The sequence below is a fragment of the Capsicum annuum genome, chromosome 11, assembly GCF_002878395.1.
Source record: "Capsicum annuum cultivar UCD-10X-F1 chromosome 11, UCD10Xv1.1, whole genome shotgun sequence".
Classification (NCBI taxonomy): domain Eukaryota; kingdom Viridiplantae; phylum Streptophyta; class Magnoliopsida; order Solanales; family Solanaceae; genus Capsicum; species Capsicum annuum.
The window spans coordinates 196,463,325-196,485,597 of NC_061121.1; the positions used below are offsets into that span (position 1 = coordinate 196,463,325).

Below are 22,273 nucleotides of genomic sequence, written 5' to 3' on the forward strand. Positions count from 1 at the left end.
TTTAATATCACTTCTCAATTTATTATAATGTCTTTCCGATTTGTAAAGTCAGAAAAAGTATGAAGAAAAATTTGTCACTTGTGTATTTTGCATCTATTTTAACGCATGAATTTTCAGAGAAATATGTGCTATTTTTTTTTTTTTTGTTTGTTTGAAAACTTAATCTAAGTGGGATATCTTTCTTTCCACCAAGAAAAATAATTTGATTTGAAAATGCGTTCGTTCTTCATTAGTTGTCAAGTTTCCTATTTTTGAGAATTAATTTAACTAATATCTAATGTTAAATTAGATTAAATTAATTTAATTTTAAAACTAAAATTTAGATTTCTTAAGAATATTTTCATTTAAAAATTTATTTTTCTTAGTCTTTCTAACGTTTACAAAAAATTTTAAAAAATCAAATGGATTAAGGGTGTGTTCGATATGAAGGAAAATATTTTGTATTTTTCTCACATTCACTTGATCAACGTTTTCAGAAAATATTTGTTTTTAAAAAATAAATTTCTTAAAAAATGAGAAAAAATATTTTTTCTACTGAATGTAAAAAAAAACAAATTTCATAAATGAATTAAACATTGATAGTACACTCTCATTCTCTAACACAACTCAACCTCGCCTAATTCTCGTAGGCTCAATCTCCATCACACCACGTCACATATTATCTAAATTACAGTGAGTGTTTGGATTGATTTATTTTTAGGTGCTTTTAGCCTTTAATTAAATATTTTTTTTTAGTTTTGATGGTGTTTTACAAAGTAAAAAAATACTTTTAAGCACTTATTTTTCAGTTAAAAAGTGTCAAAATAAGCCAAAAGCTAAAAGTAGGATAGTATCAATTTATGACTTTTAGCTTATAAACTCCTTATTAAAAGTCAATCCAAACACCCTCTATACAACTGTCGTTTAAGGTTAATATTTTTTTATTTACATATCGAATATTTTTTAAAAAAATCACACATTTCCATGAAAGAGCCATTCGTGTGGAGAACAAGTTATCTCGTAATTAATTATATCAAAATTATTATTCGCTAATGTGAAATAAAAATAATATTATAATTTTGAAATAACTAATCTCAAAATATATTCTTCTGTAAATTCATCTCAATCAAATAAAGAATAAACTCATCTAGAACTAAACCCCCAATTAATCATTCTTTATGAGGACTCTTTGTTAAATGGACCTTTTAAATTTATTTTTTAATTAAGTGAACTATAAGTTTTTTTATTTAGGAGGTGATTCATTTTTGATACAGATTTATTATCTGTCCGACAGATATATAGACAAATTGATTATCAATTCGATAGATATATAGACAGATCAATTATCAATCTGACAGATTGATTATCAATCCGGCTTATATATAGATAGATCGACTATTAATTTGATAAATGAGAAAATAGAAATAAGTTATTTTGTTGATTAAAAATTAACAAAGTATAAACCGTTTTGCTAATTAAAAATTTGAATGGGCTTAATAGTCAATTTTTTTTGGTTTCTTTATGCCTCTTACCAAAGGAGCCTTAATTCTAACAACAAACACACCTATCAGTCTGACTCTTAACAAATGTAAGTCGTGGGATGTAGACACACTCGAGCACAAAAAGAATCCGCGACCAATTTGAGTTGTTGATATTGAATAACCATGGAGCTACTAACCCCTTCTCCAAATTTCCCTTCTGGGTTTTCATCAATGGCCACTTTTAAACGTGGGTTTTACAGAACTAGCCAAATTTTCATCACTCCTCAATCAAGTGAAATTGTTGTTGAAGAACAACAAGAAGAAGAAGGGTCTAGAGTATATGTAGCTGTGGGAAAATCTGTTGATAAAGGTGTTGCTTCAGTTCAATGGGCTTGTAAAACATTTGGGAACTCAGAAATTTGCATTCTTCATGTTCTTCAACCTTCTCCATATATACCCACTTTGTGTATGTTCTTCAACTTTCTCCTAATTATTTTTGCATTCTATGTTTCTACTTAGAGAAATTGTGTTGTTGTTCCTTAAAAGATTATTTTTCGGATCATTTCTAGTGTTTTTAGGTTATAAATGTAAATGATTGTTGGATAAAGTTACCTAATACCCGATGCTGCGTGTTGCTTGGTGGGAGTTGACAATATCCCGTGGAATTATTCAAGGTGGGCGCAAATTGGCGTGGACACCAAAAAGATTAAAAAAAGGAAAGTAAATATAGATGATGTATCATGATTACAAATTTAGCTTCTTTTTAATGACATTTTTTTTAATCTAAGTTGCTCGGACTCTCCAAATATGTTGCCGCACCTGTGTCGGATCCTTCAAAAATACACTATTTTTGGAGGATCCGACACACACCCATGGACATTTTTGAAGAGTCCGAGCAACATAGGTTTAATATGTAGTGAGGTTTTGGTTTTTAAGGAATGTTTGATGACATTGAGTTGTGAAACTCTTTAAAGGGCAGCCCAGTGCAGTAAAGCTCTTGCTATATGTGGGGTTCGGCATAGCAAGGTCCGGGGAGGATCGGACCACAAGGGTCTATAGTATGTAGCCTTATCCTGCATTTCTGGCAGTGTACAATAGACCCTTGTGGTCCGGCCCTTCCCCGAACCCAGTGTGTAGTGGGAGCTTTAGTGCATTCTATGTTTGCACTTAAGGGGCCTTTGATATGGAGAAATAGTGTTTATATTTTAATGTTGTTTCTTAAAAGAATGCTTTTTTGGGTTCATTTTTCTAGTCTTTCTAGGTTATAAATGAAGATGAAATATCATGATGATAAATTCAGCCATTTTTTAATGAAATGTTGCTTAATAAGTTGTGAAGAGTTTTGGTCTTTAAGGATTGATTGATTACATTGAGTTGTGAAACTATTTGTTCCTAGAAAATAAGGAGGTGTTTGGCCATGATTTTTTTTCTTTTTTCTTTTTTCCGGTGTTGAACTCTAGAAAGCACGTTTGGCCAAGTCCAATTCCGGATTTTTTTGGAACTTGAAGAGCACAAAAAAGGTTGTTTTCACTTTTTTTCGCTCCAAATTACTCACAAAAAATAAAAAACAACTCCAATTTGTATTCATGGCCAAACACAACTTCTATTTTTGAATATCATTTTTCACTTTGAAAACAAAAGATATTTTTTTTGAATACTCACAGTTTTTATGGCCAATGCCCCCTAATTTTCAACCAAAAAGGAATGAACAAAATTTCCCTTGCACAACTATCCTAACTAAGTCCAATATCACTTGCTTAAGTCAACATGTCGCTACTGTTTTCAATACTCATAAATTCCTTTTACCGAATATTATTAGTTGTACAATTACCATATATCTTCCATTTTGGTAACTCTAACAATAAAAATTAATCCAGGAACTGTTTTCTCGTTGTATAATAAACATTTTCCTCCCCACCAAAGTGCACCCTTTTAAAACATTTTATGTGGTATTAAACATAGTTAGACGAGAAAATCTCTTGAAGAACCTATATATTCTTTCGACCACCTACCATCATGTGTCCATACTTGTGATTTTTATGCAGTGGGAAGATTGCCAGCTACTCAAGCTAATGCAGAAGTGGTATCCACATTTCGAAATGCGGAGAGAGAAGAGGCTAGGAAACTTCTATCTCGTTTTTTGAGTGTATGCTGCAAATCAAAGGTATCGTTTGTCTCAAAATGGTTGGTGTGGAATGTTGTGACAGTTATTCTCCAGTAACACGGTCTTGTTTATAGCATAAGTTGCAATCATTTTTGTAAGACCAGGTTTCAGTAAATTCATTTGGTGGATTATATTGAAAAAAGAAGAAGACAATACTTGTAACTGCATGACCATTTTACTCTATGATGGTCGATGGAAGAGCTGTTGGTACTGTAATGTCCAGTCAGAGAATTACGATGTTGAATTGTGATTTTTTATGTTACGTATTGCTCTTTCACCATTTCCTTCCTCTCAAGCGTAGAATAATTTCTGTGTAGGTTGTGCATTGTTACTGTATTTCACAAATTTGCTTTAGAAGTGTAATCTATTCTCAAAAGGGTTGTTTGGTAGGGTGTATAAGAACAACAACATACCCTGTGTAATGGGCTTTGGGGAGGGTGGTAGGGTAGAGAGGTTGTTTCCCAATGACCCTCGACTCAAGTAAAACATATCAACATCAAGTATTGAAAGAAAATACAGTAGTGAAGAAGCCATGCTTAAAATAAAGTAGAAGAGAACAATAGTAACATCAAAAAATACAGTATCCGAAGCAAAGGAAACAACATGTAATAATAGAATCGATGGATAAGATAGTAGGAGAGTAATAGGGTGTATAAGAGTACCATTGGATATTGCTAGGGTTAGCAATGCTGGGTTTAGTTATGTTGACATTATTTTTTTATCAATTGTTTAGTTTGTTGTATTAAATGGCCCTCACCAGGCTGCTGGCATTGCTAAATTCTCCGCCATAGGGTGTACTGGAATAGGAGGAATAGTATTGAATACTTTTTTTTTGATAATCGTGGTGTCCGGGCGAGCTTTCGTGCACCTCGATTCGATTAAATCCATGAGATACCTCCCACCTCCCACCAGCAACAGATATCAGATAAATCTTGCGGGGGTTTGAACAAGAATAGTATTGAATATGGGGTATTAGAATATGAATAGTACCCGTATTGTTAATGTCATGGTTTACCGTATGCATAAGAATAGTACTAAATAAGGTGTACATAGGTTGAAAACACTACCAAACATGGGATTAACGTGTACCAAAGCTAATATGTGTATTATTTTCTCTTAACACCTCCTACCAAATGACCTCTAGAGGTCACTTGCTACTCTGAAACGTTAGGACTGTCATCTTCGTGGGGCTTACTTATTTTGATATGATTTGCATAGAACTGATAGAACTGTTACAGGGGAAAGTGTCTGGATGCGATATCTTTTAATAAGTACGAGTATGGTGAGCTAGGTCGGACCATTTCATTTTATGATTCTTATAATGATCATTGAGTTCGCTTAAAAACTTCAAATCTTAAATGGTAAAAGTGCTCATCCTTTATCATTAAAAGCTGCTAGAGGATTTCTATGTACTTTTTGCTTCAAAATGACGTGTACAGATGTTAACAACTCATTTTTGGTCAGAAACTTTAGAATGGGTTTATTTTGAGGCTCGGTTTCAGGTCTGGCTGTGTATTTGTGGGACCACTATCAGATATCTTACTTTGAACTAGTTTTCTTAATGTGATATTAAATTCTTTTCTACAAGCATTAACCCAAGTAACATTTTCGATTAGTTTCCCGAGCAAATGCCGAGAATAAGCAAAAGGTTAAAACAGCATTCCAGAGAGGATACTTTTCCATGCTTTCCTCCTGAAATTCTGTCTCTTATGGTACCAAATTTGACTACTTCCATTTACGGTATCTCTCATTGCCCCTTTTACCCTTTCCTCCCTCTCTCTCTCTCTCTCTCTCTCCTTCCCTTCCCATCTTCACCACGATTCCTTCTACCTCCTAACTTTTACCGCCCGTAGAAACTTAAGCACCATTATAAATATCCACCATATTCCATCAATCACAACTGTATCACATGTTTATCCTGATTTGACAGTTCTATCGTGATGAAGTACTGATGGATTAAAGGGAATGCCCTGTTGCAGTTCTTGTTGTTTGCTGGGTTGTACAAAAGAGAAAGGTCATTGTTGAAGGCTATTTGGATTTTCTCTCTTCTTTTTCCTTTTTTTTTTGTTCTGAAGAACACATGTGGATTACTCAAAATGTATACACTGAATGTGGACATGACAATGAACAGATTTATGGGTGTCTAACATTCTAGATAAATTAAGATAGAAATTGTTTTTCGTTGCCATTTTTACTGTTAAGCATTCTTAAAAAAGAGTTTCTCCTTCCTTCTCAAAAAAAGGTTTTTCCTTCTGATGATCAGAATTATACCATATGTCTGGAGCAGTGAATGTGGTCGGGAAAAGCAAGAGTGAATTCTAACGATTTTATTCTCCTTTTTTAGATCTCAAAGAAACCCAGAGGAAGTGAAAGCATCAGTTAAAAATGATGTGGTTGTGAAGAAATTCCTATTCAAAAGTAAAAAGGTGAGGATGTGGTAAAGGTTGACGAAGAAGTTGTTGGGCTCTAGCTTCCTGACTCTCCATCTTAAGCATTTTGTGTCTGAATTTCTGTCTGTCCAGATCGCTCCCTTCTTGTCGAAGTATTCCCCATTTGTCGTCTCTCTATCCTCTCAATCCGTAAAAGTCTACCCGCTTTATCCACACTTGCCCCCTCATGCCTCTTTCTTATTCGAGTTATCGACCTCACTCAAGCTATCACTGAGTTGAAAGAGTCAACTCGACATAACCATTGATTTATTCCACATCACTGCTTGCTGTACTTTTTATTTTGTTTTTGTGATGGGGGTATCTTGGGCCGAGCTTGTGTGCACCTCGGGTATTCCACAGGGTTACCTACTATCTCCCACCAACACAGGTATTGGGTAGCTCCTCTGCCCACCAAGTTTTGGGTAGACGGTAAGAAATTACCTAGTGTTCTTTTTTTTTTTTTTTGCCTCCGTTGGGATTTGAACCTGTTACTGCGTGCTATGCTTGACAGCATCATTGGGTTTGAACCCCCCAAAATATGTTTTTCTTTTCACTTTTTTACTTTCTAATATCTTCTATTACATCCGAAACAAAGACTAGAAGTCCTCTAGTTTAAATTATTTTCAACTGCTTTCACAATTTCCTTCCTCGCTACATCTTGTCCAGTGTTGGTATATCAATTGTTTCAGTCTCTGGTTGATGGCTGGGCCTAGATTTGACATTCCATTGCTACTCAACGACATTTGCTACATCTGTGACACTAATGTTTTCACAGTATCATTCCTACACAATTGAAAAAAAACTAGTGTTTTCTCAGTATCATGATCTATGTACCGTAAAAGTCTCGGTTTTCTTTTCAAAAGTAATGATAAGTATTTTCCTTGGATCATGCTGCCAATGCAGTCACTTACAGAAGATGTGATAATCTTTTCAGGTTAAAGCAAGTGTTGCTATAGTTGAATCAGATCAAGTCCTAAAAGGAATTCTGGATTTTGTCAACAAACATAACATCAGGAAGCTTATAATTGGGGCCATACCAGAGTACGTCTTCAACTTCTAATCGTTTAATTTACTTTCAAGTGTAGTTAAACTGTTTGAATTGTTATAGATTATGATTACACTTGTGAATCCTGGATTATGTTATATGATTCAAGTTTTTTACAATTTTTGAGGAGTCTTGTCTCTTTGGAAAGACTTCTGGACTCTATAGAATATCCCAAATTCATGTGGTTTTGTTTTTGTGTCAAGGATCTTAATGAGAACTTATAAATCTTTTTTCATAAACTTGTTTCCTCCTACAAGATTTTTTTCCTGCATAAACCAGATTTGTTGTGTCAGAGGCACCAGAATTGACCACAAACTGAAATGTCCAAGTTGATATGTTGATCTCCTAGAATCTCTAGTTTCTGGAAAGTGAGGTTACTTGAGCTGTAAGAGTAGTCCAGCTTCTACCTAAAGGTTGAGAGTTTGAGTCACCGAGGAGGCAACACCTGAAAGAGCTACTGTTGACTTCTAGACAGGATATCTTGGGGGAGATGATGAGATTTACCACATCAACCAAGGAGAAAAAAAGGAATCTCTAGTTTTTGGAACACTTTGACTGCTTGATTCATGTTTTGTAGTAGCTTGATGTCAATTTTTCCTGACTGACCTAATTAGTAGAAGAAAATTAGAACTTTTTTTTTTTTTTTTTTTAATATACTGCCCCGCTATCTAACACGGACGTGGCAATATTTTTAGAGTCTGGCAAAATAGGTGCACGGTCCAGTTTGCGTACATTTCAACTAATCCACTTGTACTTCCCACCAACACAAGCATCAGGGAACTCTTTTCATCAAAACTTGATGGGTGGGAACAAATCGCCTAGTGCAGTGAGATTGCTAGCCGAAAACACTATTAGGCTAGTCAAAACTCACTGTTGGAGAACTGAGAACAGTGATCAAATTTCAAGGTTTAGAAATCAGTAGAGGTTGTATTTGCTTGCTAACTGGGGAATTTCATAATGCAGCCTATAATCCTATATCTTGCTTCACTTGTTTTACTAAGATGACAACAGTAACAATGCCTCCTCCACAAACTAGTTGCGTGGGTTATATGAATCCTCCATCCATCTGCTATATTTGGGACTATTTCGTTCCAGCATATGATGATTTGTCCAAAAGACAAATCTCTCTTATTTAGTTATTTTTACACTCAACATACAAAATTCCCCAGTCTGCATATACCTAGAAGTTCTTTAAAGTCCCTCTCTCATTTTTACACTAACAAACAAATCTGTGAACAAATGTGAAAAGATTCTTAACTCTGGACCTTCTAACATAAGAATATCAACATGAGAGAGCCTTAATCTAAGCTAGTTGGTATGTCTATATGTATCTTTTCTTTCACCTTTTTTTTTCCTTCCCCTGTATTTACAAACAGTATATTGGCATTCTGAATTTTCATCAAATAAGATTTGTCCTTTGTACCCAAGTTTACCAGTTATATACAGTTGTGTGAAGGTTAAGAAAAGCTCCTGGAAAGCAAGTTATGCTGCCACAAATTTCCCTTCATTCTGTGAAATATTCTTTGTCTACAAAGGAAAATTAGTCTGGAGTAGACAACATCCTGAGTATTCAAGCTTCATTGCACCTATTTCTCCTAATACTCGAGAAGTGGCAGTTGATGTATGCGGTTTAAGATCTCAGTCTCTAAAGTCTTGCAAGAACGAGGCTATCCGCTTCCCAGAATGTGCTCGGTCAAGTTCGTCTAGGGACCTGCTGCCATCTGGAATAAAAAGCTTAATTTCATCAGAAACTGACTTACGGTTCAAGAGCTTTTCTTCTACCAGCAGAAGCAATCTGATCAGCGTTCCTGCTTTATCTATTTCAACAAGTTCTACTCCTGATAGTAGTTGTGCTTCTTCTGCTGAACAATTGGTGTCCCTTGATGCTGAGATGGAAAGTTTATACAAACAGCTGGCAGAAGTCAGCACAGAATTTGAATCATCAAGGACTGAAGCTTTTGCAGAAATTCATAAGCGCAAAAAACTGGAAGCTGAAGCTGCGGAATCCCTCAGAAAGGTAATCCTCTAGTTTCTGTATTCGAATTGAGGAGGTTTTATTCTTATTGCTCTTCAAATCATCAATACTTAAATATTTGTGGAAGAACTATATTGATGCATGAACAATGGTAGAATTTGGCTACTGCTGGATATCACAGATCACATGCTTACCTAGAGACTTGCGAAGCAAAATTACAATTATTAGCTATTTTTATATTATGGCTTCACGTTCATTTATGGACCAAAGCCATGATGTCTAATATACCAGTAGATCCACTATAGGCTTACCCGAACTAAAAATTTTGATATTGCATTCTGTCCATCACTGCAGCACTTTAGAACTACATTCTCTGTTTGTGACCAAGTAATTTCTACTGTGTGAATCTATCTCAGAGTAGTCATCCCTAGAGCCAGTATATATTCTGAAATACAGCATAAAGTCATGCAACATATCTAATAAACTGCGACGACTTCCAGAATAAGAGGAATATTGTGTGGATAGTAATGTCATTTTTCATATTTGCAATATCTACAATGGACTGAAAACACTAATTGGTGGACTATTTCTTCTATACCACTGAAGCTTCCTTTTTTTGTAAGTGAAGCTTCCTTCTTGGCTCTGAAATATTGAAATTTTGCTTTGTTGTAGGTAAAAGCATTTGAATCAGCTCATGCACATGAAGTTGAACTGAGGAAGGAAGCTGAGGATGCTCTGGGAGCTACATTGCTGGAAAAAGAAAAGCTTTTGAAGGAGAGGAAGGAAATAACTTATGAGCTGCGCAAGGCCATGAGAAATATAGCCCTCCTGGATAGTCGTACACAGGAGGCCAATCGACAGCGTGAAGAGATTGCTGGAGAATTGTCGTTGATTCATTCCTCCCTAGTAACTCTACGGAAGGAGAAGCAGAAACTTCAGCAGCAAACTGGTGAAGCCGTTCACTGGATCAATTCATGGAAGAATCGTGGAAATGATGGAGGACTAAGTCCAAATTACTTGACTGAGTGCGCTGAATCACTTGAGTTGGTTGAATTTTCACTCTCCGATTTGGAGACAGCCACATGCAATTTTTCTGAGAGCTTCAGGATTGGTCAGGGAGGATATGCTGATGTGTTTAAAGGAGAATTCTCAGATAAAACCGTAGCTATTAAGCAGTTGCATCCACATAATATGCAGCGGCAGTCACAGTTTTTTGAACAGGTCAGCATCTCCCTTACATACATATGCTTGGATTGCAAATTGCATATAGATAGGATCTGGCTTCCACTCTTATGTTTCTTTACTTGAGAGTTCCGTTTCAACATAAAAACTGTTAGAATATGAGTAGGAATAGGAATAATATACAAAATCCTAGTTGGAAAAGGATTGTAATGTAGTGTCTATAAATAGGGTGTCACTGTAATTATGTAGACGCACAATTCAATAATATTTTTCTCCATTATTTCTCACATGGTATTAGAGAGTTCGTGAGAAAAATATCATTCCGGCGTCGGTTGGATGAAGTGGAGGCTCGCCTCGGGAGTGTTGTGTGATAAGAAGGTGCCCCTTAAGCTTAAAGGCAAATTCTATAGAGTGGCAGTCCGTCCGGACATGTTGTATGGAGCGGGGTGTTGGCCAGTCAAGCACTCCCACATCCAAAAATTGAAGGTGGTGGAAACGAGGATGTTGCGTTGGATGTGTGGGCTTACTAGAGGGGACAGGGTTAGGAATGAGATTATGCAGGAGAAGATGGGAGTGACTTCGGTGGAGGACAAGATGCGGGAAGGAAGGCTGAGATGGTTTGGGCATGTGATGAGTAGGGATGCGGATGCCCCAGTTCGTAGGTGTGAGAGGCTTGTGTTGGATGGCTTTAGGAGTAGTAGAGGTAGGCCGAATAAATACTGGAGGGAGGTGATTAGACATGACATGGAGCATCTGCAGCTTACTGAGGACATAACCCTAGATAGGAAGGTGTGAAGGTCGCGGATAAGGGTAGAAGGATAGCGGGAGGGTGTGGGTTGTAGCAAGCCGTCAGGAGGGATCTTGTGTAGTCGGGTTAGTAACCTTAGGACTGTGTACATAGGTGTCTTTGGTTTGGGAGTGTTTGTTACTTCTAGGTGGGTGCTCATTCATAATTTCTTAGTTCCTATTTTCTTATTTCGTGTTACCTTATCGCTCATATTTCGTATTTCTCTGATTTATATTATATTATTTCTTACGCCCTTTCTGCTATGTCTTACATCCCCTTGTTTATTATTCTTTATCTTGAGCCGGGGGTCTATCGGAAATAGCCTCTCTACTTCTTCGGAGGTCGCGGTATGGACTGCGTACATCTTACTCTCCCCAGACCCTACTTTGTGGGAATACACTGGGTTTTTTGTTGTTGTTGTTGTGGCGTCAGTGCGTCGTTTTCCGGTGACAGAAGCCGCTGCCCAAATAAATATATTTTTCGTCGGTGTATTTCAAAACAAACCAACACCACCATTATGTTCGGAACTTCTCGGTGAGCAAACCCCAGTCAGACTCGTCGAGAATAGGCATCACATGCGCCCTCACGCGCCGCCAGAAGATATTCTACGGCGAGTGCGTCAGTCCATGCGCCGGCGCGTGTAGAGTCTTTCGACGACTTTTTTGACAGTTTCTTTTTTCAGTAGCCTAGCCTCTTCATTCCGTGGCTGCTCATGTGATTATTTTCTAATTTCGAGCAACTTTCGGACATCAAATCTTATATCCGGCAATTTTTCTTTTTCTCGGCCAAATTCCGGCAATATATCTTTTTCCTGATTAAATCTGAATCTTAATGAGCAGATCAGAAACTCAGATGTCAGAGTTTATGAAGAATCGACGAGGGGAAGGTCGAATTGGAAGATCTCGACTTAGGTGTAGTTATTGTAAAAGGCTTGGACATACTCGAGGCGTATGCTATTTTCGACCTAAGTGTAGTTATTGTAATAGGCTTGGACATACTCGTGGAATATGCTATTCTTTGTATGGTGACCACCTAAAAATGCCTATATTTCTCAGTCTAACACCACAGGTGATCAATGGGTGTAATTATCTGACAAGGAATATAATGAGTATCTTCAGTATCGAGCAAGTAACCATATATCTTTACCAATAGCCTCAACTGCACAATCTCCTACCTTTAGATCCTGGGTTGTGGACTCAGGTGCTTCTGATCATATTTCTGGTGACAAATCACTTCTGTCTGATATTGTTTATTCACAATCTCTTCCTGCTATTACTTTAGCTAATGGAATTCGAATAGAGCCAAAAGGAGTTGGACAAGCCAAACCCTTATCTTCTGTCACTCTAGACTCTGTTCTTTATGTCCATAGTTGTCCTTTTAATCTTGCGTCTATTAGTCGTCTGACACGTGCCTTTCATTGTAGTATAACTTTTTTTTTTATGATTCTTTTCTAACACTGGACCGCAAAACGGGACAGACAATTGGCATAGGACATGAATCATAAGGTCTTTACCATCTTACCTCTTTAAATTCCTTCACAGCATGCTCCGCTACAGACCCTCCTGACCTTATTCACAAACGTTTGGGACATCCGAGTTTATCCAAGCTACAAAAGATGGTGCCTAGTTTGTCTAGTCTATCCACGATAGATTGTGAGTTGTGTCAACTTGGGAAACACACCCGTGCTACATTTTCACGCAGTATTGAGAGTCACTCAAAGTCTATTTTCTCATTAGTTCCTTCGGATATTTGGGGTCTCACCCTTAGGATGTTGTTACTTTGTTACTTTCATTGATGATTTTTCAAGATGTATTTGGGTTTACTTGATGAAAGATCATTCCGAGTTATTCTCTATATTCAAAAGTTTTTATGTTGAAATACAAAATCAATTTGGTGTTTTTATTCGTGCTTTTCATAGTGATAATGCCTTAGAATACTTATCCTTCCAGTTTCAGGAGTTTATGACTCATCAAGGAACCATTCACGAGACATCATATCCATACACCCCTCAGCAGAACGGTATAGCAGTAAGGAAAAATAGGCATCTCATTGAGATTTCTCACTCTTTTCATTGAATCCCATCTTCTGCTGCATTTTTAGGGCGATACAGTCCTCACATCTTGCCATCTCATTAACAGAATGCCATCATCTTCAATCCATAATCAGGTTCCCCATTCCATACTATTTCCTCAGTCACATCTCTACACTACCCCCCCATGTGTTTTTGGGAGCACATGTTTTGTTCATAATTTAGCCCTAGGAAAAGATAAATTAGCCCCTTTTGCTCTCAAATGTGTTTTCCTTGGTTACTCTCGAGTTCAAAAAGGGTATCAATGCTATTCACCTGATCTGGGTCGCTACCTTATGTCCGCCGATGTCACAATCTTTGAGTTTCAACCTTACTATACATCTTCTAATCATCTTGATATCTCTGAGGTTTTACCCATACCTCCAGTATTACCCACACAAATCTTTGAGGAATCTACGATTACTTCTCCATCTCCATCTCCATCTCCAGTGCCACCACTTTTGACTTATCACCGCCGACCACGTCCAGCATCAATCCCAGATGAATCATGTCATGCGCCTGACGCTTCCCCTACTGTGGACTTGCCTCTTCCTAGTCAATTAGTTGCACTTCAAAGCGATATAAGATCTACTCACAATGCTAACCCACATTATACTTTGAGTTATCATCGTTTGTCATCACCCTATTATGCTTTTGTATCATCTTTGTCCTCTATTTCTATCCCTAAGACCACATGAGAAGCACTTTCCCATTCAGGATGGAAATATGCTATGATTGATGAGATGTCTGCTTTACATACGAGTGGTACTTGGGAGCTTGTTTCCCTTCCTGCAGGTAAATTTGCTGTTGGTTGCCATTGGATTTATACAACCAAAGTTGGTCCAAATGATCAGGTTGATCGGCTGAAGGCTCGCCTTGTTGCCAAAGGATATACACAGATATTTGGGGTTGGTTATAGTGACACTTTCTCTACCGTGGCTAAAATAGCATCAATCCGTCTTTTTCTCTCTATGGCTGCGGTTCGTCATTGGCCTCTTTATCAGTTGGACATTAAAAATGCTTTTCTACATAGTGATCTTGAGGAAGAAGTCTATATGGAGCAACCACCTGGTTTTGTTGCTCAAGGGGAGTGTAGCAGCCTTGTATGTCGATTGTGCAAGTCATTTTATGGTTTGAAACAATTCCCTTGAGCCTAGTTCGGAAAGTTTAGCACAGTGATTTAGGAGTTTGGCATGATTCATAGTGGAGCTGATCATTCGGTGTTTTATCGCCATTCTTAACCAAATATGTGTATTTATTTGGTGGTTTATGTTAATATTGTTATCACCGATAATGATCAAAGTGGTATCACTAACTTGAAGCAACATCTCTTTCAACATTTTCAGATGAAAGACCTTGGCAGACTGAAATACTTTCTAGGTATTGAGGTTGCTCAGTCCAGATCAGGTATTGTTATTTCTCAACGCAAGTATGCTTTAGACATTTTTGAGGAGATAGGAATGATGGGATGTCGACCCATTGACACTCTTATGGATTCAAATGCTAAACTTATTGCAGAACAGAGGGAGTCACTCAGTGATCCTGGAAGGTATAGGCGGTTGGCTGGAAAGTTGAATTATCTCATAGTGACTAGGCCTGACATCTTTTTTCCTGTGAGTGTTGTAAGTCAGTTTATGACTTCCCCTGTGATAGTCATTGGGATGCAGTTGTTCATATTTTGCGATATATAAAGTCATCTCCAGATAAAGGACTACTCTTCGAGGATCGAGGCCATGAGCATATCATTGGATATGCAGATGTTGATTGGGCAGGATCACCCCCTGATAGACGATCTACATTTGGATATTGTGTTTTAGTAGGAGGTAATTTGGTGTCCTGGAAGAGTAAGAAACAGAGTGTGGTTGCTCGATCTAGTGCCGAAGCAAAATATCGAGCAACGGCTGCAATAACTTGTGAACTGGTTTGGATCAAACAATTGCTGAGAGAACTAAAATTTAGAGAAACTGGTAAGATGGAACTTGTATGTGATAATCAAGCAGCCCTTCATATTGCATCTAATCAGTGTTCCATTAGAGGACCAAACACATAGAGATTGATTGTCACTTTGTTTGAGAAAAGATACTTTCGGGAGATATTGTTACAAAATTTGTAAAGTCAAGTGATCAACTTGCAGATATCTTCACCAAGTCCCTCACCAGTCCTTGTCTTAATTACATTTGTAACAAGCTAGGTACATATGACTTGTATGCACCAAGCTTGAGGGGGAGTGTTAGAATATGAGTAGGAATAGGAATAGTATACAAAATCCTACTTGAAAAAGGACTGTAATGTAGTGTCTATGGGTGTCAATGTAATTATGTAGACACATAATTCAATAATATTTTTCTCCATTAATTCTCACAAAAACAATTGGTCTAAAATGCCTAGCATGTAATTTTCCTTAGTATTGCCCAACTCAAGTGCATATGCCTTCCCTTGTACTCAGTTTGGTCTTTCATCATAAGCTAAAAGGGAATCTCATAATTTTCTGCCAACAATTTCTTTGATATGTGTGCTTGCTTATATGATTAACTTCCTACTTGCAGGTGGAAATTCTAGCTAAGTTACATCATCCTCATCTGGTCACTTTACTTGGTATGTGTCCAGAAGTTTGGTGCCTTGTTTATGAATATTTTTCGGGCTTGAGCCTCCAAGACCGCCTTTTTGGCAAAAACAACATTAGTCCCATGAATTGGAAGATGCGAGCACGAATTCTTGCTGAAATTGCAAGTGCACTTCTGTATTTACACTCCTACCCTGAAAAGATTGTACATGGGGATCTTAGGCCTGAGAATGTGCTCCTTGATTCCACAGGCAGCTGTAAAGTATGTGATGTCTGGATATCTGGGCTGATTCCTAAGCAAGCCCTACGATGCCCAAGTTTCGATCGTCTTAGTGAACCAAAGGGTCTCTTTTCCTACACTGATCCTGAATTTCATGTAACTGGAGCTCTGACACCAAAATCGGATATTTACGCACTTGGACTTATTATCCTTCAAATGTTAACTGGAAGAACTCTAGTAGGACTAGTCAGTGAAGTACGCAGGGCGGTCTCATGTGCACAATTGGAGTCTCTTCTGGATCCATCCGCTGGAGAATGGTCTACATTTGTGTCAAGGAGGTTGGCAGAACTAGCGTTGCAATGCTGTGAGGTAAACAGCAGGGATAGGCCTGAGCTGACACCGGCTCTTGCAATGGAGCTAGAGAACTTGAATGAGTTGGAAGAGCAATCAGTGCCGTCATTTTTCTTATGTCCAATTCGCCAGGTAAGTAATGCACTGCTCATTATTAATCATATGAACTTTTGTGGTCCTCTAGCGCTGGATAGGAAGGCATAAAGATACGTTATTTTAATTTTTAATTTAGGGGATAATCATTAGTGTAGACTTGAAAAGAATTGAAAGGGAGCAAACTGGTAGTGCTGCTATCATGTCAAAGTTACAACACCTAGTCCTATCCTTTCTCCTCTCAATCAGCCTTGCCCACTCACTCCCAAGACAGAACATGGAACCAAAAATCAAAATCAAAATCAAAGACATAATCTGAATGTAAAATTTCCGAGATGATAGCTGTTCCAGTTGCATGGCATCATAGGTCTGCTGTCGTTATAATTTACGATTCAAAATTGATCACCACTTAATTTAAAATGATCCATCTAGTGTGCTGTGTTTGTATTTTTCACACTCCGCTTTGCTGTTTGGAATGATTTCTCTGGGTTTCATGTTTGCAGCTCAATAATGCTCACATCATTGTGAATTTATTTCAGGACATAATGCATGACCCTCAGGTCGCCGCAGATGGGTTCACATATGAAGGAGAGGCTATTCAAGGATGGCTGGAAAGTGGTCATGATACTTCTCCAATGACCAATTTGAAACTAAGACATTTGGAGCTAACTCCCAACCATGCCCTACGACTTGCTATCAAGGATTGGGTCTGCAACTTATAAATCCTCACGTAGTAGTAACATAGTGTAAATCGATATGTATGTATTTGAGGAGTCTAGGATACAAAAGGTAACCTAGAGCTAGCCTTGCAAATACAGGGAAAATACACCAAAGTGGTAAGACTGTTGATAATGGTAGAAGAGAGCTTTGAAATCGTCTCGTAGACAATGAAGTAGTTATAAATTTTTTAAGACTGATTTTGTGTGCTCTTATAACTCTTAACAGAGGTGTAACATCACTTGGAGCCTTTCTTGCTTGTTAGTGAAGTGTCGCTTTTTGATAGGCAGGCACTTCTATTTTTCATTCAAAACAATGTGTCGGGTGGCTGATTTCTGCCTTGTGATAAGGGAGTTGGGTAAAGCAAATGCTCTCCTCGGAGGAGCACAGGTTTAGTAAAGTGGAATTGGGTTGCGCTGCTTGATGCTCCGATTGAAAACAAATCAGTAGGGCCATGTCAGTACGACTTAATATACGTTAGAAAGGTCAATGCCTCCCCTATGATACCAAAAATAAGGGCAGAACTTCTGAACCGCCCGTTTTCCTGAGATTCTACATGTTGCTGAGGGTAGAAGCAGCAAGAATTCATTTTGTTGACAGGGTAATTGGGATAATAACAAATATAATTCTCAAGTATCTAAACGGTTTATTTTTGTTTGTATCACCTCTAATCAGGAAAAGAAACCAAATTGGGCAGTAAGCTCTTTTCAAGAAAGTAGCAATTATTTCATGAACCTGATATGGAAGTACAGTTGCATTTCTGCATTGCTTTAACCTGTAGGTCACTACAGAATCTCAAAACAGCTAGTAGTGGTATAAGCATATAAGAGAACAACCAGTTAGGTCACTTGGGCCAATCTCTCGGAAAACCACACGATTGCTCCTGAGAGACAGATGAAAGCACAAAACAACTGTTCCAGGGGAGCGTCCTAGTGACATGCTTGGATCACTTGATCTCCAGAAGAAAGCAGGGACACTGACGTTAATCTGTCGGTTTTGCTGAAAGGGTGATCCTCTTCTGAGGAGAATCCCATTCTTGGTTCTGCTTTCTGTTCATCGAGAAGTGCTTTTGATTCTCCTTTGAAGTTCCACTTATGCATGTCCTCACTTGGAGCCATGTTTTCTTTGAAACTAATACAAGAAACCCCAGAAACTAAGTACTCATCATCCACTTTTTCACTAGCTTGCAATTCATCATCCTCATTTTCATAATGATTAAACTGAGAATTACACCTTCCATAAGGTTTAATTGCTGATTCTTGCAAAATTCCTTCCCCTGAACTGCTAGCACTCCTAATATTGAAGCTCCCGAAACCTTCAATTCCTCTAGATATCTTCCTGGATTTGTTCCTCTCTTCTTTAAGAAGTTGCACATCTTCTAGCAGCTTCAATATCCTCTCTGATTTTTTCCTAACATTTAGTCCCCAGTTGAATCTGCATACATCATTCAAATTACTTTAGCCTCCACAATATAAATGGATATTCAACTTTTAGTTTATTGCAACAAAGTTATAGACAAGCAAGCAACCACAATATATAAAATTGTCATGTAAATATAGATACTATAAGCAACTCACCTTCACCTTACATAATATCTGCGCGGAATCACTTAAACAAACAAAAACCTCATTTTCTGACCCAACTTAATGCCCGATGTCTTCACCATGTGGCACATCATGTTTTTTTTTTTTTTTTTTTTTTTTTTCCTTAAGATGGGTCGAAAAATGGGTTATTGTTTTTTAAGTGATGACACGTGGATTTTATGTAAGGTGAGTTGTTGAAATACCAACCTATTGAGTTTTTGGGACGGAACTAAGCATTTCTTGACTTATTAAATTTCCATTCTATACACACACACATATATACGTATGTATGTATATATGTGTGTGTATGTGTGTGTATGTATGTGTAATTGAGTTATTTTCTAACATCAACCCAGTATAGGCCCACGGGTAGGGTTTGGAGAGGGCCACGGGTAGGGTTTGGAGAGGGCCACGGGTAGGGTTTGGAGAGGGTGATGTATACGCAACTTTATCTCTATCTTGTGAGAGATAGAGAGGTTGTTCCGGAATTGAGATATTTTTTCCCATTCCAAAAGTTAGTGTGATGACTTTTCTACCATAAATTAATAATGAGTAAATACATAAAGACCACCCTAATCTTGTCCGATTTTTTTAAAAAGCCTTAACTATACTTTCGATCTATTACCCCACGAATCTTACCTAAACCGTTGTAAACCTGAAGCGCGTGAATGAAAATAAAATAAAATTGAACCAACAAATTAAAATGTGCCACGTGTAATAAAAAGGACCCACTTTTTTAATTTTTAATTTAAGTTTTCTTTTTTCTTCATTTTTCATCTTCTTCCTTCATTTCATCTTCTTCATTTGCCATCTTCTTCATTTTTCATCTTCTTCTTTTGTTTCTTCTTCTTCTTCTACATTAATCTCCATTAATGATGTCACTCGATTTGAATTTGTGAAATATAATTAAGTGGAAAGAGAAAAAACAAAGACACCATTAATGAACATTGATGGAGAAGAAGAACAAGGAAGAAATTGCTCAGTACTAATGAGTAATGAGATTTCAACACCATTGTCTTCTTCAACTCCTCCATTAAAGATTCATTAATGGAGTTTTATGATTCAAGTAAATAGTGTTGAAGACGGAAAAAAATTTAATCACAAAAAAAAAAACTTGATTTCACAACTTTTAAACAAATTAAGAAAATATTAAAGTCAATACATGATTTTTTTATCCCACTAATTTGATTCATTAAGGAATTTTTTTTTTTTTTTGGTTGAAATTTCTTAACTTCAATGGATAATTGGGAAAAACAAAGAAAAAGAGAGTAATGGCTGTTAATGGAGAATTGGGGAAGAACAAATGAAGATTGATTAATTGAGAATTGGGAAAGAATAAATGAAGATTGATTAATGAAGAATTGGGGAAGAAGAAATTAAAATTGATTAATTGACAAACAAAATTAAAAGAAAATTTTTATTAAAAAATATTTAAAAAAAATGAAATTAAACGTATTTACATATGGCAGCACTTGATTGGCGCGTGCATTCACTCTTTTATTGTGACTGAAATTCAGCAAAAAAAAATGATATATGACTAACATCAGGTATTTATGTATTTACTCATTAATAATTGGATGATCATAATTAAATTAACTTCTAAAATGTTTACCCTTTCTCATCAATGAGTTGAAAGCTTTCCATTTCCCTGATAACATCTTTGTCACTTTGGAATTCCTCTGCAACACTTTCAGGTCCATGAGTCAACAAGTGTTCCAACACTATCACAGCCTTATATGAAACCCTCCAGTTCTTTTTATCGAAACTTGACAATCTATATCATACATCAAAGCATCATCAAGCCTCAAAATATTATCCAAGAAATTGCAAAAAATAAATAAATTTAAAGAATAAAAATAAAATACTTTTTGTGAAGGATCCCAACAATTCTCCAGTAGTCATCAACTTCAAAAGCTGCCTTGGCTATGATTTTTAGTGTTTTTGTGTCTGGTGCACCTGGAGTTCCATTTGTAGCTTCTTCTGTCAATCTTTAGACAAAATCATCATAAGCTTAGGATTGGTTTCACGTGTGATCACTAACTTTAAACCAGTGTAAAGTCACAAAAACTTTTTCCGTTACATTGAAGTCATTGAATTTTACCTACTATAAAAGTTAAATCACAAAATAACTACTATAATAAAGGTAGGAGTAAGGTCTGAATATACTCTACCCTTTCTAGATCTTAATTATGGATTCTTGTATTATGTTGTTGTTGATGTAGGAATAATCAGAATATACAAATGATCGAAAAGTCAAAATCCATAATCATAGCACAAACACTATAAAAAAAAAGTGGAATTAGTTATTAGCTCGCAGCTAACAGGATTTCTTGATTATTTGTTTGTAATCCGTTGCTAAATAAGATTAGCTATGGATTTATCTATATAGCTACAAAATTTGAACATAGCTAATTCCGACATAGAACTTACATCTGAGTTGGTGTAACATCAGTCAAGGCCAATCTGGCTGTCTTGATCTTCTCCTTAAGGAAGAAAGAAGCTTGTTTCTTGAATTCATGGAGAAATGGTTGAGCCATAATATTGCTACTGTTTTCGCTGCCGCCTTGTATTGACATTATAATTTTGTTGATTACACGAAAAAAAAATGTAGGATCTTGGACTTTTAGGTGAGGAGTTAGAAGAGGTAAACCCATATGATGCAACAAACTAACAGCAGACACCTACTTCATTAATAATATTCTTTTTAATATTAGTGTTGTTTGTGTGCATAACTCACCTATTTCACTAGCTACCTATCAACCCAATTTTTAGATGAATAACGGCTCAAAGAAGATCGAGCCAAAAAAATAAACAAATCAATGACCCCCACAAACTTAGGTAATTAATTGAACGGTTCATGGTTTTATGAATTAATTTTGGTACTCTTATATTTAACATCTTCCATGAATACATATACCAGATAAATTTTCCGACTAAAATGTTAAGCTGATAAAAAAAATTATTTTATTGATCATTACGTAACACATAAAGTGCGACTATACACCTAAAACCTCTCATTGCCATTATATACACCTAATACTTCTCATCTACAATTAATATTAGTGGTCACTACCTATGTAATGAGGACACTTGTGTTGACAGGTATCACCAAAAGGGATGACAATTCAAAGACGACCTATTTAAGTGGATTTGTTGACTTTTTATGTGTCTTGTTATAAGGTCGGATTTTCCAAGATGACTATAGTGGGTTTTGAATATACCATCTATAGATTTGAAGTAACATAATGTGTGCCTAAATTAAAACACTAAACATCATGGCAGGATATTAGAAAATTTATTCGCACCTCATATTTATTTATTGGTATGTATATTTTTATTATTCAATCAATGATAAAATTGCTTCTTACTTTAATTGTTTCGTTCAACATTTGATAGTAATATTGAATTTGATTACTTTAAATTTGCGTTGAGAAATTTCATTTTGAAAACAAAATATGAGTTGAGTTCTCATATGATTCTCATCTAATTAGTTATTATATGAGAAACTCACTTTACTATTGAAGGAAATTGAAAACAAAAAAGAAGATATAACTTTCTTAATTAAAAGACTATCTGAAAAATTAATCCGATAAAACACTTGACACCAAAAGGTGAGACCATTTTAAGGCCTATCAT

The 22,273-nt window shown here is 36.5% G+C and overlaps 2 protein-coding genes across 3 annotated transcripts; one reads left to right on the forward strand and one right to left on the reverse strand.

The window, feature by feature from the left end:
* The first annotated feature begins 1,501 nt into the window (after nucleotides 1-1,501).
* On the forward strand, nucleotides 1,502-17,367 carry LOC107852726 (U-box domain-containing protein 33). Of its 2 annotated transcripts, none has more exons than XM_047399180.1 (7): nucleotides 1,502-1,926; nucleotides 3,506-3,624; nucleotides 6,988-7,094; nucleotides 8,545-9,115; nucleotides 9,746-10,294; nucleotides 15,657-16,376; nucleotides 16,877-17,367. In XM_047399180.1, the coding sequence occupies exons 1-7, from the start codon at nucleotides 1,644-1,646 to the stop codon at nucleotides 17,057-17,059; spliced, it is 2,532 nt and encodes an 843-aa protein (XP_047255136.1). In that variant the 5' UTR covers nucleotides 1,502-1,643; the 3' UTR covers nucleotides 17,060-17,367. The 2 variants fall into 2 exon arrangements, with proteins under 2 accessions (XP_047255136.1, XP_047255135.1); XM_047399179.1 differs by having other exon boundaries at nucleotides 1,510-1,926; nucleotides 8,527-9,115.
* Nucleotides 17,368-17,743: 376 nt separating this feature from the next.
* LOC107854434 (epsin-3) lies at nucleotides 17,744-21,630 on the reverse strand. Its single transcript, XM_047399181.1, has 4 exons — nucleotides 21,068-21,630; nucleotides 20,503-20,625; nucleotides 20,250-20,411; nucleotides 17,744-18,488 (listed from the first exon to the last, which is right to left on the reverse strand). The coding sequence occupies exons 1-4, from the start codon at nucleotides 21,289-21,291 to the stop codon at nucleotides 17,984-17,986; spliced, it is 1,014 nt and encodes a 337-aa protein (XP_047255137.1). The 5' UTR covers nucleotides 21,292-21,630; the 3' UTR covers nucleotides 17,744-17,983.
* Nucleotides 21,631-22,273: the final 643 nt, after the last annotated feature.

Coding starts and splice junctions, on each gene's coding strand:
- LOC107854434 (XM_047399181.1), bottom strand. CDS start 21,291: ATGGGTTTACCTCTTCTAACTCCTCACCTAAAAGTCCAAGATCCTACA. Junction 20,626..21,067: donor GATGTTACACCAACTCAGAT/GTAAGTTCTATG, acceptor TTTTGTCTAAAG/ATTGACAGAAGAAGCTACAA. Junction 20,412..20,502: donor GTTGGGATCCTTCACAAAAA/GTATTTTATTTT, acceptor TGTATGATATAG/ATTGTCAAGTTTCGATAAAA.
- LOC107852726 (XM_047399179.1), top strand. CDS start 1,644: ATGGAGCTACTAACCCCTTCTCCAAATTTCCCTTCTGGGTTTTCATCA. Junction 1,927..3,505: donor TCCATATATACCCACTTTGT/GTATGTTCTTCA, acceptor ATTTTTATGCAG/TGGGAAGATTGCCAGCTACT. Junction 7,095..8,526: donor ATAATTGGGGCCATACCAGA/GTACGTCTTCAA, acceptor TTTGTACCCAAG/TTTACCAGTTATATACAGTT.